General features: G+C 38.4%; 2 protein-coding genes across 4 annotated transcripts; one reads left to right on the top strand and one right to left on the bottom strand.

Annotated features, from left to right (window-relative positions):
• The first annotated feature begins 367 nt into the window (after window positions 1-367).
• On the top strand, window positions 368-3,284 carry LOC137720058 (serine/arginine-rich splicing factor RS31). Of its 3 annotated transcripts, none has more exons than XM_068459064.2 (6): window positions 368-464; window positions 597-715; window positions 1,986-2,098; window positions 2,248-2,477; window positions 2,564-2,860; window positions 2,970-3,284. In XM_068459064.2, exons 2-6 carry the CDS (start codon window positions 610-612, stop codon window positions 2,998-3,000), a joined length of 777 nt encoding a protein of 258 aa, XP_068315165.2. In that variant the 5' UTR covers window positions 368-464; window positions 597-609; the 3' UTR covers window positions 3,001-3,284. The 3 variants fall into 3 exon arrangements, with proteins under 3 accessions (XP_068315165.2, XP_068315164.2, XP_068315163.2); XM_068459063.2 differs by having other exon boundaries at window positions 410-464; window positions 573-715; XM_068459062.2 differs by lacking the exon at window positions 368-464 and having other exon boundaries at window positions 578-715; window positions 1,303-2,098.
• A 2,910-nt stretch (window positions 3,285-6,194) lies between these two features.
• On the bottom strand, window positions 6,195-12,740 carry LOC137721349 (U-box domain-containing protein 44). The gene is made up of 6 exons (XM_088696397.1): window positions 12,647-12,740; window positions 12,226-12,344; window positions 9,986-11,383; window positions 9,502-9,805; window positions 8,449-8,939; window positions 6,195-7,774 (listed from the first exon to the last, which is right to left on the bottom strand). Exons 3-6 carry the CDS (start codon window positions 11,219-11,221, stop codon window positions 6,788-6,790), a joined length of 3,018 nt encoding a protein of 1,005 aa, XP_088552523.1. The 5' UTR covers window positions 11,222-11,383; window positions 12,226-12,344; window positions 12,647-12,740; the 3' UTR covers window positions 6,195-6,787.
• Window positions 12,741-13,015: the final 275 nt, after the last annotated feature.

The raw sequence follows: 13,015 nt of genomic DNA, 5'->3' as shown, positions 1-13,015 counted from the left end.
TTTGTTAAGCAACGGTATTTAAACATACAAAGCTAACATTATTGGTGACGCTCTCTATAATATAGGAATTAAACTCACCTAGTTAATACAAAAACTTGAGTTCAATAGGATTGAGTCCTATACTAAATCGTGTTTTTACAAAACTCACTCACGTTTGAGAAATAATGTTAAGACCCTCTGAAGTTTTAATTTAATAATCTTATTTATTTGGTTAGTAGCCCAAATCAAACCTCAGCAGGCCCGCAAATAAAACTCCAGTAGCCCAAGTATTATTATTATTTTTTTCATAAACCAGCAGCCCAATTAACATATCACAAATGTCGGACAATCGGACGGTCCGTATGCGAGTAAACGCCTGGTCCTCAGCCAGATAGGAATATAAAGGGCCCAACCTTACCCTCCGTTTCCCCAATATTTCCTCTGCAATTCCTAGGGTTTGCTTCTCTCTGTTTTTGCCTTGTCAGGTATTTTGCTTCTCCAAAATTTAACGTAGTCGTTCCTTAGGTTTTCTTAATCAGCAAATAACTGTTCCGTGTTCTTATCAGTACCTGTATTATTTGGGAAATTTTCAGGGGTTTTTTTTTTGGGGTTGGCAGGAAAATAGCAACAATGAGGCCAGTTTTCGTCGGCAACTTCGAGTACGAAACTCGGCAATCGGAGCTGGATCGGTTGTTCTCTAAATACGGGAGGATCGAGCGGGTCGATATGAAGTCTGGTACGACATCATTGATTGGTTTTGATTTGTTTTGAATGCAGAATTTAAGGATTTATGTCAAAGCTTCAATCTTTTTTGTTGGGGTTGATTTGTTTAATTGCCCACTATAATTCAGATGATTATCTTGGTATTTGTCGAGTTCGTGATTTTGTCATCTAGGATTGTGTGTCTGCTGGTTGTGGACCATTGAAGAGTCTGATACGTGAATGAAAATTTACGAAATGAACTTCTCGTGTCATGGTTTTACGGGTGTGTTTGGTTTAATTTGATCCTGCATTTGCTTGCCACCTTTCGTTGTTTTATTTACCCTTTTTTTCTTTCTCTGATTCATAGAATAAGCACCTAGAATGTTCAGCTGTGTCTGTTGGTTTCGGGGGCTAAGGCTAAGTTTAGTTGCCAGTGTTCCATCTACCTGGCATGTGTATATTTAATCATTTGTTTTGATAAAGAACGAGTTCGGTGTAAAACTCGAGCTTGTTGGTTATGGATGTGTGACTACTTTGCCTCTTTTCCTGGAGGAAAGGAAGTGGCAGCCGCAAGTTTGCAATTTCTTTGGACCAGGTTTTTAAGTGTTTCTTTTGGCGCAGGAACTTGTCTACTAATGGAAATTGATCTGAGCTTCTATCTGGGCTAGCCAACATCATGCCAAATTTTTAATTAAGGAAACCGTCCTGGTTGCCTGCTTCTCTACACTCCATTCACAGATAGCAACATTCTGCATTTTCTTCACTCGATCATCCGTTACTCACCCACTTCATCGCATAACGTTGCCATTTCACAAGAATTGTCATTGTCGGATCATTTATTTTGCCATGCCTACCACAAGTCCACCACTGTTCATAGGGGATTAAATGAAATCTGGCCATGCCTTCAATCACTGATAATAGGGGATCTTTGATTCTGCATGCCATGCCTTCCATTACTGCACTCGTGCTCTCCAAATGATAATAGGGGATCTTTGATTCTGTCATGCCATGCCTTCCATTACTGAACTTGTGCTCTCTGAATGGCGAAACATGCATACCAATGATTCAGACTTGAAACTTTGGATTAAAACCTTTAGTATGCTACCATCATGATTTAGTTCTTCATGCAACGCCTCTACCGTCTTATGTTCATCAAGCCCCTCACGTAAATGCAGGTGTTGTTGTATTTACTTTAGTTTGTGGCAGGGGAAATATATATGAGGCTGATGTATGGCAGGGGAAAGGTTATATGCAGATGCTTCCTTTGTTCTTTTCTGTTTCTGATTTTTTCCTCTCTGTTTCAGGTTTTGCCTTTGTCTATTTTGAGGATGAGCGGGATGCTGAAGAAGCTATCCATCACCTTGATAATAGGCCATTTGGTTATGACAGGCGCAGGCTGTCTGTGGAATGGGCTAAGGTACGATAGCTTTTCTGTTTAGAAACTCTCATTGTAGATTTTTTATTCTGTCGTCTCACAAGTCATGCATTGTAGTTTTTGTAGTATATATTCTGGGTCTTGACTCTTAAGTTCTTAACCTCTTAACATATTAACAATTTAATTATTAGGGTGAACGCGGTCGCCATCATGATGGATCTAAATCACTGGCAAACCAGAGGCCCACTAAAACTTTGTTTGTTATCAACTTTGATCCTGTTCACACCAAGGTTCGTGATATTGAAAGACACTTTGAGCCTTATGGGAAGGTGCTTCATGTCAGAATTCGTCGGAACTTTGCATTTGTGCAGTTTGACACACAGGAAGAAGCTACCAAAGCTCTTCAGGCTACACATTTGAGGTTAGTAATATGTTTGTTTTCTTACTTGGTTAACTCTTTTGACTAAAACGCTGAGAAAGTGAGGCAAAATTATATCATTCGTGCAGCAAGATCCTAGACAGGGTTGTCTCTGTGGAGTACGCCCTGAGAGATGATAGTGAGAGAGGTGATGTCGAGAGAGGTGATCGCTATCGCGATAGCCCTCCTAGAAGGGGCAGTTATGGTAGGCGTGGTGATAGTCCTTATGGGAGATCACCAAGTCCTGGTTATCACAGACGCCCCAGTCCTGATTACGGTCGTCCCCGCAGCCCAGTTTATGACAGGTACAACGGTCCAGTGTATGACAGGCGCAGGAGTCCTGAATATGGAAGGAATGAGAGTCCTGAATACGGCAGATACCGCAGGTATGTTTTTATGCTGCGCTGTTCGTTTTACTATATATAGAGATTTCAATTGCTTGTGAGATTGATGTTATACCATTTCAGTTTGTGATTTATCATTTACTGTTTGCAGTCGCTCGCCTATCCGAAGATCAAGAACTTGAAGTCATCTGATGCAGTAGTGAGCTCATCGTTATCTTCGGTGGTTTTCCTATATAGCTTTTAGGTACATTTGTAGAGGATGAAACGTATTGTGATAGTACTTAGTTTATGGTTATGATAGGTATTTGGATTCCAAAATTTGCTGTCGTTATCGCGTTCAAGTTGTGCTCTCTAGGATTGGAAATAACTAAGAATGTGGCTAGGTTTCTGCTGGAACACATTGTCTCGACTCTTATCGCATCTGTAATTTACCCCCTCGTATGGAGAAATGTTTGGATTTGGTTAATATTTAGTTCAGTTTTTGGAAAGTCGAAATGCTATGCGTATAAGTTGCAACACTTGACTTGGTTTTCTATCACGAAAATGCTATCGGTCGCCCCATTCGAGGAACATGACTCGGTCACTCGGAAGCTTCGATGCATTCTGAGCAGTCCTTCCACCATGTGCAAATGGAGAGATTCTCTTATGCAACTAATACACAGTTCCAATGGCGTCTCCAGTTCAATGTATGTTTTTCGTTTGTTGCACCAACGGCTTTATAGATATTTGTCATGTGACGTCTTTGGTTACACGAAACTTTCTAGTGCAAATGCCACAAATTATTTTTGGTGGTTCAGCAGTCACTATACCCTTTGGACTCCTATCCCAAACGTTAGCCTTTTGACTTGTAAGATTAATATGCTGGACAAACTAAATCGGCTATAAACCGTATGTAAATCATAAAAGAGAAATAAATACTGGAGTATGTGAAAATCAAACACAGGATTTTGTATTCATGAGTAATTACGCGAAATCACTTTTTTTTTTTAAAGAAGTATACTCGTGATTACTTGGATATGTTAAATTTACATTGAGAATGATTTTCACTTTCATCAACTCGATTCCATAAGATTCTAGACAAATATCAGAATATTTTTTATCACTACTTCGGAACTTAATAAACAGTAAGATCACGTCCAAAGGTCTTACAATATTTTCCTTAACTCCGACGCAAAATATTTCCTAAAGCTAAAAATTTCAAATTTTTTCACATAATTTTGAGAACTTTTGAGAACTTTTACAACATTTGTCATAAGCAAAAGTTAGAGTCACTCTACTTGCACCACATGGTTCCTAAAATTAATTTAGGACATTCCCAATATTTTAGACAACTGCAAATCTCTTGGGGGGGCCCTGTTATTAGTTTTCATTATTTTTTTTCTATTTTTCAACTTTTGAAAATCAATGGAAAATAGTTTTGGGACCTAATAAATGATAAAATCACATCCAAATGTCATGCAGAATTTTCTTTAATTCCCACGTTTTCTAATCGGTTTTGAGAACTTTTACAAGATTCATTATAAGTCAAAATCTGAGTCATTCTGGTCGCACCATATGTTTCGTAAAATTAATTTAGGACATTCCAAAAATTTTCAGCACCTACAATTCTCTTTGGGGGCCTCACTATTAGTTTATATTATTTTTCTATTTGCTCAACTTTAAAAATCAATAGAAAATACTTCTATGACCTAATAAACAATAGGCTTACATCTAAAGGTCTTGCAACATTTTCGTTAACTCATATGCAAAATATTTCCTAAAACTAAAAATTGAAATTTTTTTTTCACAACAACTGTGAGTTATCCACGTTTTCTAATGAATTTTAAGGATTTTTACAAGATTCAATATAATCGAAAATTTGAGTCATTCTAGTAGCACCACACTTTTAATAAAATTAATTTAGGACATTCTCAAAATTTTCGAAACCTACAAATCTCTTTGGGCCCTACTACTAGTTTTTATTATTTTTTCTATTTTCAATTTTAAAAATCAATAAAAAAACTGGCTTAGGGACCTAATAAACATTAACATCACATCCAAAGATCTTGCAACATTTTCGTTAACTCCCATGTAAAATATTTCTCTAACATCCTACTTAGTGAGTACAAAAAGATGCAATCTCTATGCACGCAAAACAAGGCAGTCTCCGTGCACTCAAAATGAGGTAAACTAGGACACACATAAAACGAGGCGGACTCCGCTCACAGAAAATGAGACGAGCTTCAGGTGCGCAAAATGAGGCTGGCTCGGTGCATAAAAAACGACATTCAAAACGAGACGAACTCCACACACACAAAATGAGGCAAACTCATGTGCTTGAAAAACGAGACTGGCTCTGTGCACGTAAAACAAGAGCTCAGTGCACATAAAGCGGGGCGAGCTCGATGCACGAAAAATGCAATGTGCAAAATAAGGTGAACTCAATGCATTCAAAACGAGGCAAATCCGAGCGCACTGAAAATGAGGCAGACTCTGCTCACAAAAATGAGACGAGCTTTTGTCACGCTAAACGAGACGATCTCAATGCACGAAAAATTAGGCCCACAAGACGAGGCTGGCTCAACGCACAAAAAACAAGGTATAAAAAATGAGCCAGGCTTCTGGCATGCAAAATGTGGCGTGTTCCGTGCATGCAAAATGAGGGGAGCTCGTCACCCAAAAAAAATAAAAAAAAATAAAAAAGGGATGCAAAACGAAGCGGGCCTGCGCACGGGGCAACCATTGTTGCCCACACGAAACATTGGTGCCGCTATCAACTTTGGGCCTTGCGGTATGACTTCTAAGCCTTCATGCTTCATACCACAGGTTGCGGAAGAAGCTTCAATTATGGTTTTGGCAGATGATAATTTCAGTACCATTGCTTCCGCTGTTGCAGAAGGCCGGGCGATTTACACTATCATGAAAGCTTTTATCCGGTACATCTCTTTGTTCATCATCCTCCCTCTTTCACCGTCCATTTGCGGGTACATGATATCTTCAAATGTCGGAGAGGTCATATCCATAACTTGACTGCTGCGTTAGGAAACACCCGAATGCATGATACCCGTGCAGCTTCTGTGAGTAAATCTGGATACCGGTTTTAACCCAGCTGACATTCATATAATGAAGAAACCAACTCGGAGCTGCTTCTGGTTGCCATGTCAGTCTCATTTGGGCTTCACTGCCTCATCCTCTACATCCGTTTCTCGCAGACGTGTTCGGTGTTGTTCCATTGAGTCCGAACGAATGGCCCCTCATAATTTTGATCTCCATGCCGGTGATACTCGTCGATGAGGTTCTCAAGTTAATAGGGAGGAGGAGAAAATTGAGAAGAAAGAAAGAGAAGACAGCATGATACAATCTAAGGTTATGATCAGTAGGAAAACAAATTCATTGCTTTATGAAAATAGAACTTGAAGATTGAATTAAAAGAGAATATGATTCATATGAAAGGATATAAACGACACAACTTACTCGAAAAATTTATCGTGAATTTTTTGAACGTTTCCTATGTATAGTATACACAAAGAATCCACATCCTATAGTAGAAAAAGAATTTAATTTTCGTCGAAAAATGATCTCAGCTTACCTTACCAGGCTACCACTGGTGGTTTGCAATGATCTCTTCTCCTTACACCAACGTACAAATCAAGCTTCAAATATACAAGCGGAAACCAAGTTCCTGCGACACCTCATTTCTATGTAAGAGCAGCACAATTTAAACTGTCAGTTTCAGTCTCGAAGCTGCTACTCCGTGTCAAGACAAATTCAACTACGTCCCTCTGATCCCATGTCGCCAAAAACCAGATGATGGGCATACTGGACAGAGAACCATGCTTCGCCTTCTTATAAAAATATGAAGGGCTCTCTCTTGTCGAGCTTTACATGGCCAGTCCCCATGTTTGATAATCGTTGCGAAGTTTAAGCACAAGGGTGAGTTTATGCTTGACCTTCAAATCAATGACACGTAGCTGAATCTATGAAGCTCCTTCAGAAATAAGAAGACTGATCGTGAAGCACGTTCAAGTGAGCAAGTATTCTGGCTGCCATAGATTTTACACTACCGCTTCCACGCTGAGTTAAATCAACTAAAGGCGTCTGAGCGGAGCCTCCAAACTTCTGTTTAAACTCCAGCAGCCGGAACATTCTTTCTAGAGCATTTAAGGCCTTCTCTTGCAGACTAGGGTATGGTTGAACAAGAAATTTTATTATAGGTGGGATGGCATCCGCATCTGTGAGCACCTTACTACCCCTCTGCAGTCTCTCACCTTCGATTAAAGTTAATAGTGCATCTAAAGAAGCCTCACAAGCTCTGGGATCAGGTTCCCCAAGAATCCTAACCAGTGGGCCCACTGCACCAGCCTCCACAAGGCAAAATGATGAAACAATGCCACAGATTCCACCATGAACAGGGCATCTGGTTTCTGGTGGGGCCGAGAAGCAGCAGAATCCTTTGCGGTTAGGTGAAGACCTGCTCAACCGTGGTGAACTCTTTGAAAATAGAGAAAGAGATATGGCCGCACGTTCCTTTGTCAATGAGGTTCCAAACTCCAGCAAACGTACGAACATCGGGATAATGCCAGCTTCAGCTGCACTCTTTTGCCATTCCAAGTTTGTTGGAGCAGTGAAACGACAAATGGCTCCGACCGCATTCTCTATCAACTGATTTCTATGGGAACCGTTCTGAAGAAAATTGAGTATGACAGGTAGTGCCCCATCATCCATAAGCCACCGTGTGATCTCGGGGTTTTCCGGAATGTTAGAGATAATGCCCATTGCAGAAGCAATCTCTTCTTCGTCATCAGAAGTTTTGATGATCTTGAGTATAGTCTCAATGCACTTCTGATTCACATGCTCCAGGATAGTGGTGACTTCACTGCCGCGTTCTACTAAGCAAGAGAACAGCTTTACAGCATTTGCTCGTAGGTTTAGGTCATCATTCTCGCACAACTGAACCAATACTTGTAAAACCGAGGACTGTAAAAGTAACAAAATCAGTGAAAGCTTATACAACGCTTGTCCAGCAGAAGCAGACTAAATCAAGTTAGCATCTGGTAAAGATGTTATTATGTCAGGTTATGAGATAAATTGTAGAAAAAGAACTGGGAATATTCTGAAATTCAATGAAAGGCTACCTCTGATTTAACATTTCCTAACTTCACATTTCAATCAACCCAGAAGAACATGGTATATCCATAAAGGAGACAATAACTCAAAAAATATCAATAAATTCTATAAATACAACCTTCTCTTAGTAAAGCTTCAATTAATTTCTGTTTCTTTTTGCATATATTATTTGTATGGGAATTTGGATGTGCATCACAAATCTAAATTGTGCATGCACTACCCCAGTCATTAGCGCAAGAGGGTAATGGAGGAAAGTTGAGTGATGATGACTACTAATTGCAAAACATGATAAATCCCATTGCATTTTCTTAGAAGGAAAGAAAAAGGCCTGTCAGTTGAAGCTTCACTTCATATAATTTAAGTTGATATCCCCTTGAACCTTCGCCTACCTCCCAAGTTCTTATGAGACTAGCCACATTTATATTCAAACCTCTAAATCCCGTTAATATTCTACTAGTAGATTTGTGCGTGCAGGAAAGCAATTTTTATTGAAATTAAAATCTCTTGTAAAATAAGATGCACACCTGCATCAACTTGCTCTTGATACTTGTAGCAGAGGGGGATTGACATAAGGTGTGGAAGGTCCGAATGATGCTTTGCTGTACATTAGGCCCCATCAAGCTAATCAAAGAGAAAAGCTTGACAATATCTCCATCTGATTCCAAAAATGGAACGGGTGTCTGGTTGGATTCTTGAGACGCCATTGACGTGGAGAGTTGCAAAATCGTGGCTGCTATATATTCACGCAAACTTGACAATGACGGACTAAGATTGAAAAGAAGGTCAAGTAATGGGCGTTCTGCACCTTCTCGAATCATCTGTAGACCATTTTTAGGTAAGCTTGAGAGGTTTCTAAGAGCTCTAACAGCCACCATTTTAATTGGAATGTCACCATGTGAGACCATGTAAAGAAGCGGACTCATTACTCCTCCTTCAACCAAAGATTCTTTATTGTGGTCGGTCAACTCCATCTCCGCCAAATTTGATGCCATGACTATTTTAACATCCTCCGGTCCTGAATAAAAGAAATGACAAAAGTTATAGCAAATAACTTTCTTTACTCATAAGATGAACCCTTAAGACACATAAAATGTGCCAAATACAAACTGAAAATCCATTGCATACCTAAGGCTATCTTAAGTATAAACATACAATAGATAGAACACGTTTAAGCTTTCATAAACTAAACTAAAAGACATATTAATGTACAAATTGAATTTTACATAATGATATCAAGTATGCAAAAATGTAAACTAATGGAATTCAATTGGATTTGGTGAAAAATCAGATCGCTGAAGAATAAATTGCACTGATAAAATTTAACTTGCTAAACTTTTGACTACAAACAATATGAAAAATAGAAGGTAACAGTTAGATATATTACTAAAGGTTGCAAAAAATAAAAATAAAATTGAAAATTGAAACTCGCAATTCTAGGTTGACTAAAGGTTGCACCCTTAGCTTCAAAATATGTATTTTGGTATTTTACAATCTGTATGAGTGTACAACTAGAAAACAAAGAAAAGGTCCTGTATAAGGCATTTATGAGAAATCAAGATGAAAGAATATGAGAGAACCTGTAGTGAGACGCTGCAGCAAATGTTTAAAATAGTTTGCCTTCGCCATCTGTATAACATTCTCATCAGAGAATGACAGATTCTCCAGTAGCTCTTGTGCATCTCTGGCAGCCCGATTATCATCACTGTTGGACATGGTAACTAATAGGAGTATGCAACCTTGAACCTTCCCAATGTATTCTCTTATCAAATTACTTTTTGATAACTCCAAAAGTAATGCAACTGCTAACTTCCTTTCCTCAACACGGCGCCCAAGTGAACGAACAATAGATTCAATGCCATTATCAACGATGGCAATTCTTTCCTGCATCATTATTTTTAAGGTTAGCCATACAGGAAGGATTTAAGAAAATCAAACATGTACGAAAATGAAGAACAACATTGTTCATCAAAATAATATCACAGCAGAGAGAGAGAGAGGGAGAGAGAGGGAGTGAGAGAGAGAGAAGAGCACATGATGTAGTTAGAGTAAACAAAGTATTACCTTCGCATCATCACCATCCTTCACCAAAATGCAAAGGACGAGAAGAGCATTGTTCCTTATCTCGGGAGTTTTAACACCAAGAAGTTGAATGAGAATAGGTATGTAGTTCTCCAGTATGATCCATTCCTTATGCAATTCTCTTTGTTTACAGAGATCTAGTAAATCACCCAGGCAATGAAGCACTTCTTCTTCTTCTTCAGATTGGAGTTTTGATTTCAAGGAACCAATCATAATCATCGAATTTCTATCCTTCCATTCTTCTATGGATTGTCGGAGAGTTTTATTGGGCCGCAAAATTGATGTGTCCAAAGAAGTCATGGTCAGGGGGCACAATTTGTTCCCATCAGCAAACCACTTCTCTATAGCACTTCTCTCAAATGTCTGTCCGGAAGAAGTTTCCACAGGGTCCATCATAACATCCCTGGTGATTGGACAATAAAATGATTGAAGTGGTTCCAATGGTTGAGCCCCTAAAGATTTCCGCTTAATCATATATTTATTTTCTTTCTCCTTAGAAGATGAAGAAGCATCAGCCCTTTCTAATAAAGCAATTATCTGTTCCATCTGTATAGCTTCAGCCTGGTCTTTCCTCAGCCGAGCATTTTCTATCTCATTTCTGAATTCCTCTAATTCCTTCTTTAACACTGACCTCTCAGTTGAGATTCCGATTGCCCCTGCTATGAGAACCACCAAATTATTTGCATAAGAACGATCAACGTTTCTGTCCTGGATTCCAGACTCGATTTTGTCCAAAATCTCTTCTTCTGATATTGCTGCCCTGAACTCAGCTCGCTGCATATTATCACAAAGCTTTTCAATTTCTTCAATTATGCCAGATGAAAGATCTAGTGAACTCAGGGGAAGAAGACCTAAAGCCCTACTGATCTCTTTCATAATGTCTCCTAGGCGCTTAACTATTGTTCGGCAATGCATTAAGAGATACACTTTGTTTCTCTTCCTGCACTCAAGTGTCAGTTGCTTTGCACCTCTGATTTCTCGGTTAAGAATGGCCATAACATTGTTTAAGCTCTCAGAATGAAGAACAGCTTTCTTGTTCAACTCTTTTAAGATGGGGACTATCCCTTCCAGATAAGTTGAAAGCTCTTTAAACGTATCCTTCTTAACAAGGACGTCCCCGGCAGCAGCTGAAATTTCTAAAATGGCCTCCACTATTTGAGAAATGATTTCTGAAGCCGGAGCAGATGCAGCATTTGAAACCAAGTCTACTGCCAACATTTTGAAACTCACCAACACTAGGAAGTGAGATCCTCATTTTCCATTTGATTGCACAACTGACAAAAAAAGCAGAAGCCTTGCAGGACAACAACCTCGAGCTTCTGATCCGAAATAGTTTTCATGCCTGCTGTACCTTCCATTTTTCTCTATATACCTTTCAATCTGAAATATCACAGTATTTTCTTAGTTTTAGTAATGCTTCACTAGAATGATTACACTTGAATGTATTCCCTCACACACATATGGACCAACTCAGCATTAAGAGCACCAAATAAAAATCACACAAAACTGAAAACTGCTTATAAATTTTCTGTTTGGTTGCTGAGAATTAAGTCTTGTATTATCTTTAATTCGACACATTGAGGGTTCCGCTCCTGCTCAATGTCCCGAATCTACTCACTAGTCTTCAATTACCCATTTTTCAGAAATCAAAACAACATGAAGTAACATTAGAACTGCCAGTTTCATCACTATCCCTTCCATTTCCTCAGCGAACAAAAGAAAGGTTGTTTTGGTTAGTTTATCAACAATTAAATGACGGAGAGTAAGCTCGTTCATAAATCTGTATTGGCTCTAATGAAGTCTAGGTCCCTTTTTTCATTAAAAAAATCAAGAAAAATTTGTAATTTACCAAAACTAGTTCTTCTTTTCCTACTTCTCTCAACAACCGAATTAACAGAACTATCCTAGACACTAAATCCCAGAAGAAACGATTAGCGAACCCAAAAAAAATTACGTCTTGCAGACCCTAGCAACAAATATCATGCATTTGCAACACAGAGAATTAGAAAGCACAAATACTAGTAAGTTGTAGTCCTAATTCAAAAATCTGAAATTAATAATGCTTCATTTTCCACCTTCTTTCTTCAATTTTGGGCTCAAATTGCAATCCAGAAGAACCCCATTAAACATCAAATATGCAAATAACCCAGAATTCCAAAGACCCCATTTAGTCAGCACAAAAGTCTTCACTGATTGAAGAAGATAAAGTTCAAGAGACATACCTGAGAAAAAGCTCATGCCCACCAAAACTCACAGCACCATCACTCTTCTCCCCACAATTTTCCAGGGATATGCACCCAATTTTCCCGGGAAAATTGGCAATCAGTTCACCACAGAAACCCTGTCAAAAATACAGAGAATATTTCAAAAGTAGAGGAATAAAAGGGATTTCCTTTCTCTTTTTTTCTCTTTTGGGTAATTTGGAAAGTTTTAATCTGAGAAATAAGTTGTCTTTTACGCTTGTGGGGAGACTGAAGACTCCCTCTTTGCCCCAGTCTTGACCCCTTCTTTGAAGGGCCTGATTGAAAAAAAAAAAAAAAAAAAACAAAACCAAAAACAAAAACAAAAAGACCCGTTCCTTTAATTTCTGAGGTAAATTTTTATAGCAGCAAAAGAGTAAGTGGGAAAATTAAAAAAAGAAACCATCTTTTCTTTCTGGGTCTTTGCTTTGATCCTTTTGGAGTTTTCACATTCAGCTCAACAAGGCATCTTCAGCGATCGTTGACTGAAGTAGCATCAAAACTGTGGACCCAAAGAAAATATAATCAAAATTGAAGTTTAAACGACATCCTTTTCAGCTTTTTATTTTTGGAAGCTTTAATGAAAGATTCCCAGTATTCTTCAGTTTAACGAAAAAGAAAATTTTTATACTAAAAAATCAATCTTAGTACTATTCATTTTACGTTTTATTTTGTCATTATCTTAAAATTCAAAGTTTTTAAGCCATTTTCATTAGTTTTCTCTTTTTTTTTTCTTTTTTTTTTTCAAAAAAAAAAAAGAAAAGAAAAAGAA

The sequence above is a fragment of the Pyrus communis genome, chromosome 1 (genome assembly GCF_041283825.1).
Source record: "Pyrus communis isolate YQ-2024b chromosome 1, ASM4128382v1, whole genome shotgun sequence".
NCBI classification, from domain to species: Eukaryota; Viridiplantae; Streptophyta; class Magnoliopsida; order Rosales; family Rosaceae; genus Pyrus; species Pyrus communis.
This window is presented reverse-complemented; position numbering and strand designations above follow the sequence as displayed.

Coding starts and splice junctions, on each gene's coding strand:
- LOC137720058 (XM_068459064.2), top strand. CDS start 610: ATGAGGCCAGTTTTCGTCGGCAACTTCGAGTACGAAACTCGGCAATCG. Junction 716..1,985: donor GCGGGTCGATATGAAGTCTG/GTACGACATCAT, acceptor TCTCTGTTTCAG/GTTTTGCCTTTGTCTATTTT. Junction 2,478..2,563: donor CTTCAGGCTACACATTTGAG/GTTAGTAATATG, acceptor TCATTCGTGCAG/CAAGATCCTAGACAGGGTTG.
- LOC137721349 (XM_088696397.1), bottom strand. CDS start 11,221: ATGTTGGCAGTAGACTTGGTTTCAAATGCTGCATCTGCTCCGGCTTCA. Junction 8,940..9,501: donor GCTGCAGCGTCTCACTACAG/GTTCTCTCATAT, acceptor TCTTTTATTCAG/GACCGGAGGATGTTAAAATA. Junction 7,775..8,448: donor TCAAGAGCAAGTTGATGCAG/GTGTGCATCTTA, acceptor TTACTTTTACAG/TCCTCGGTTTTACAAGTATT.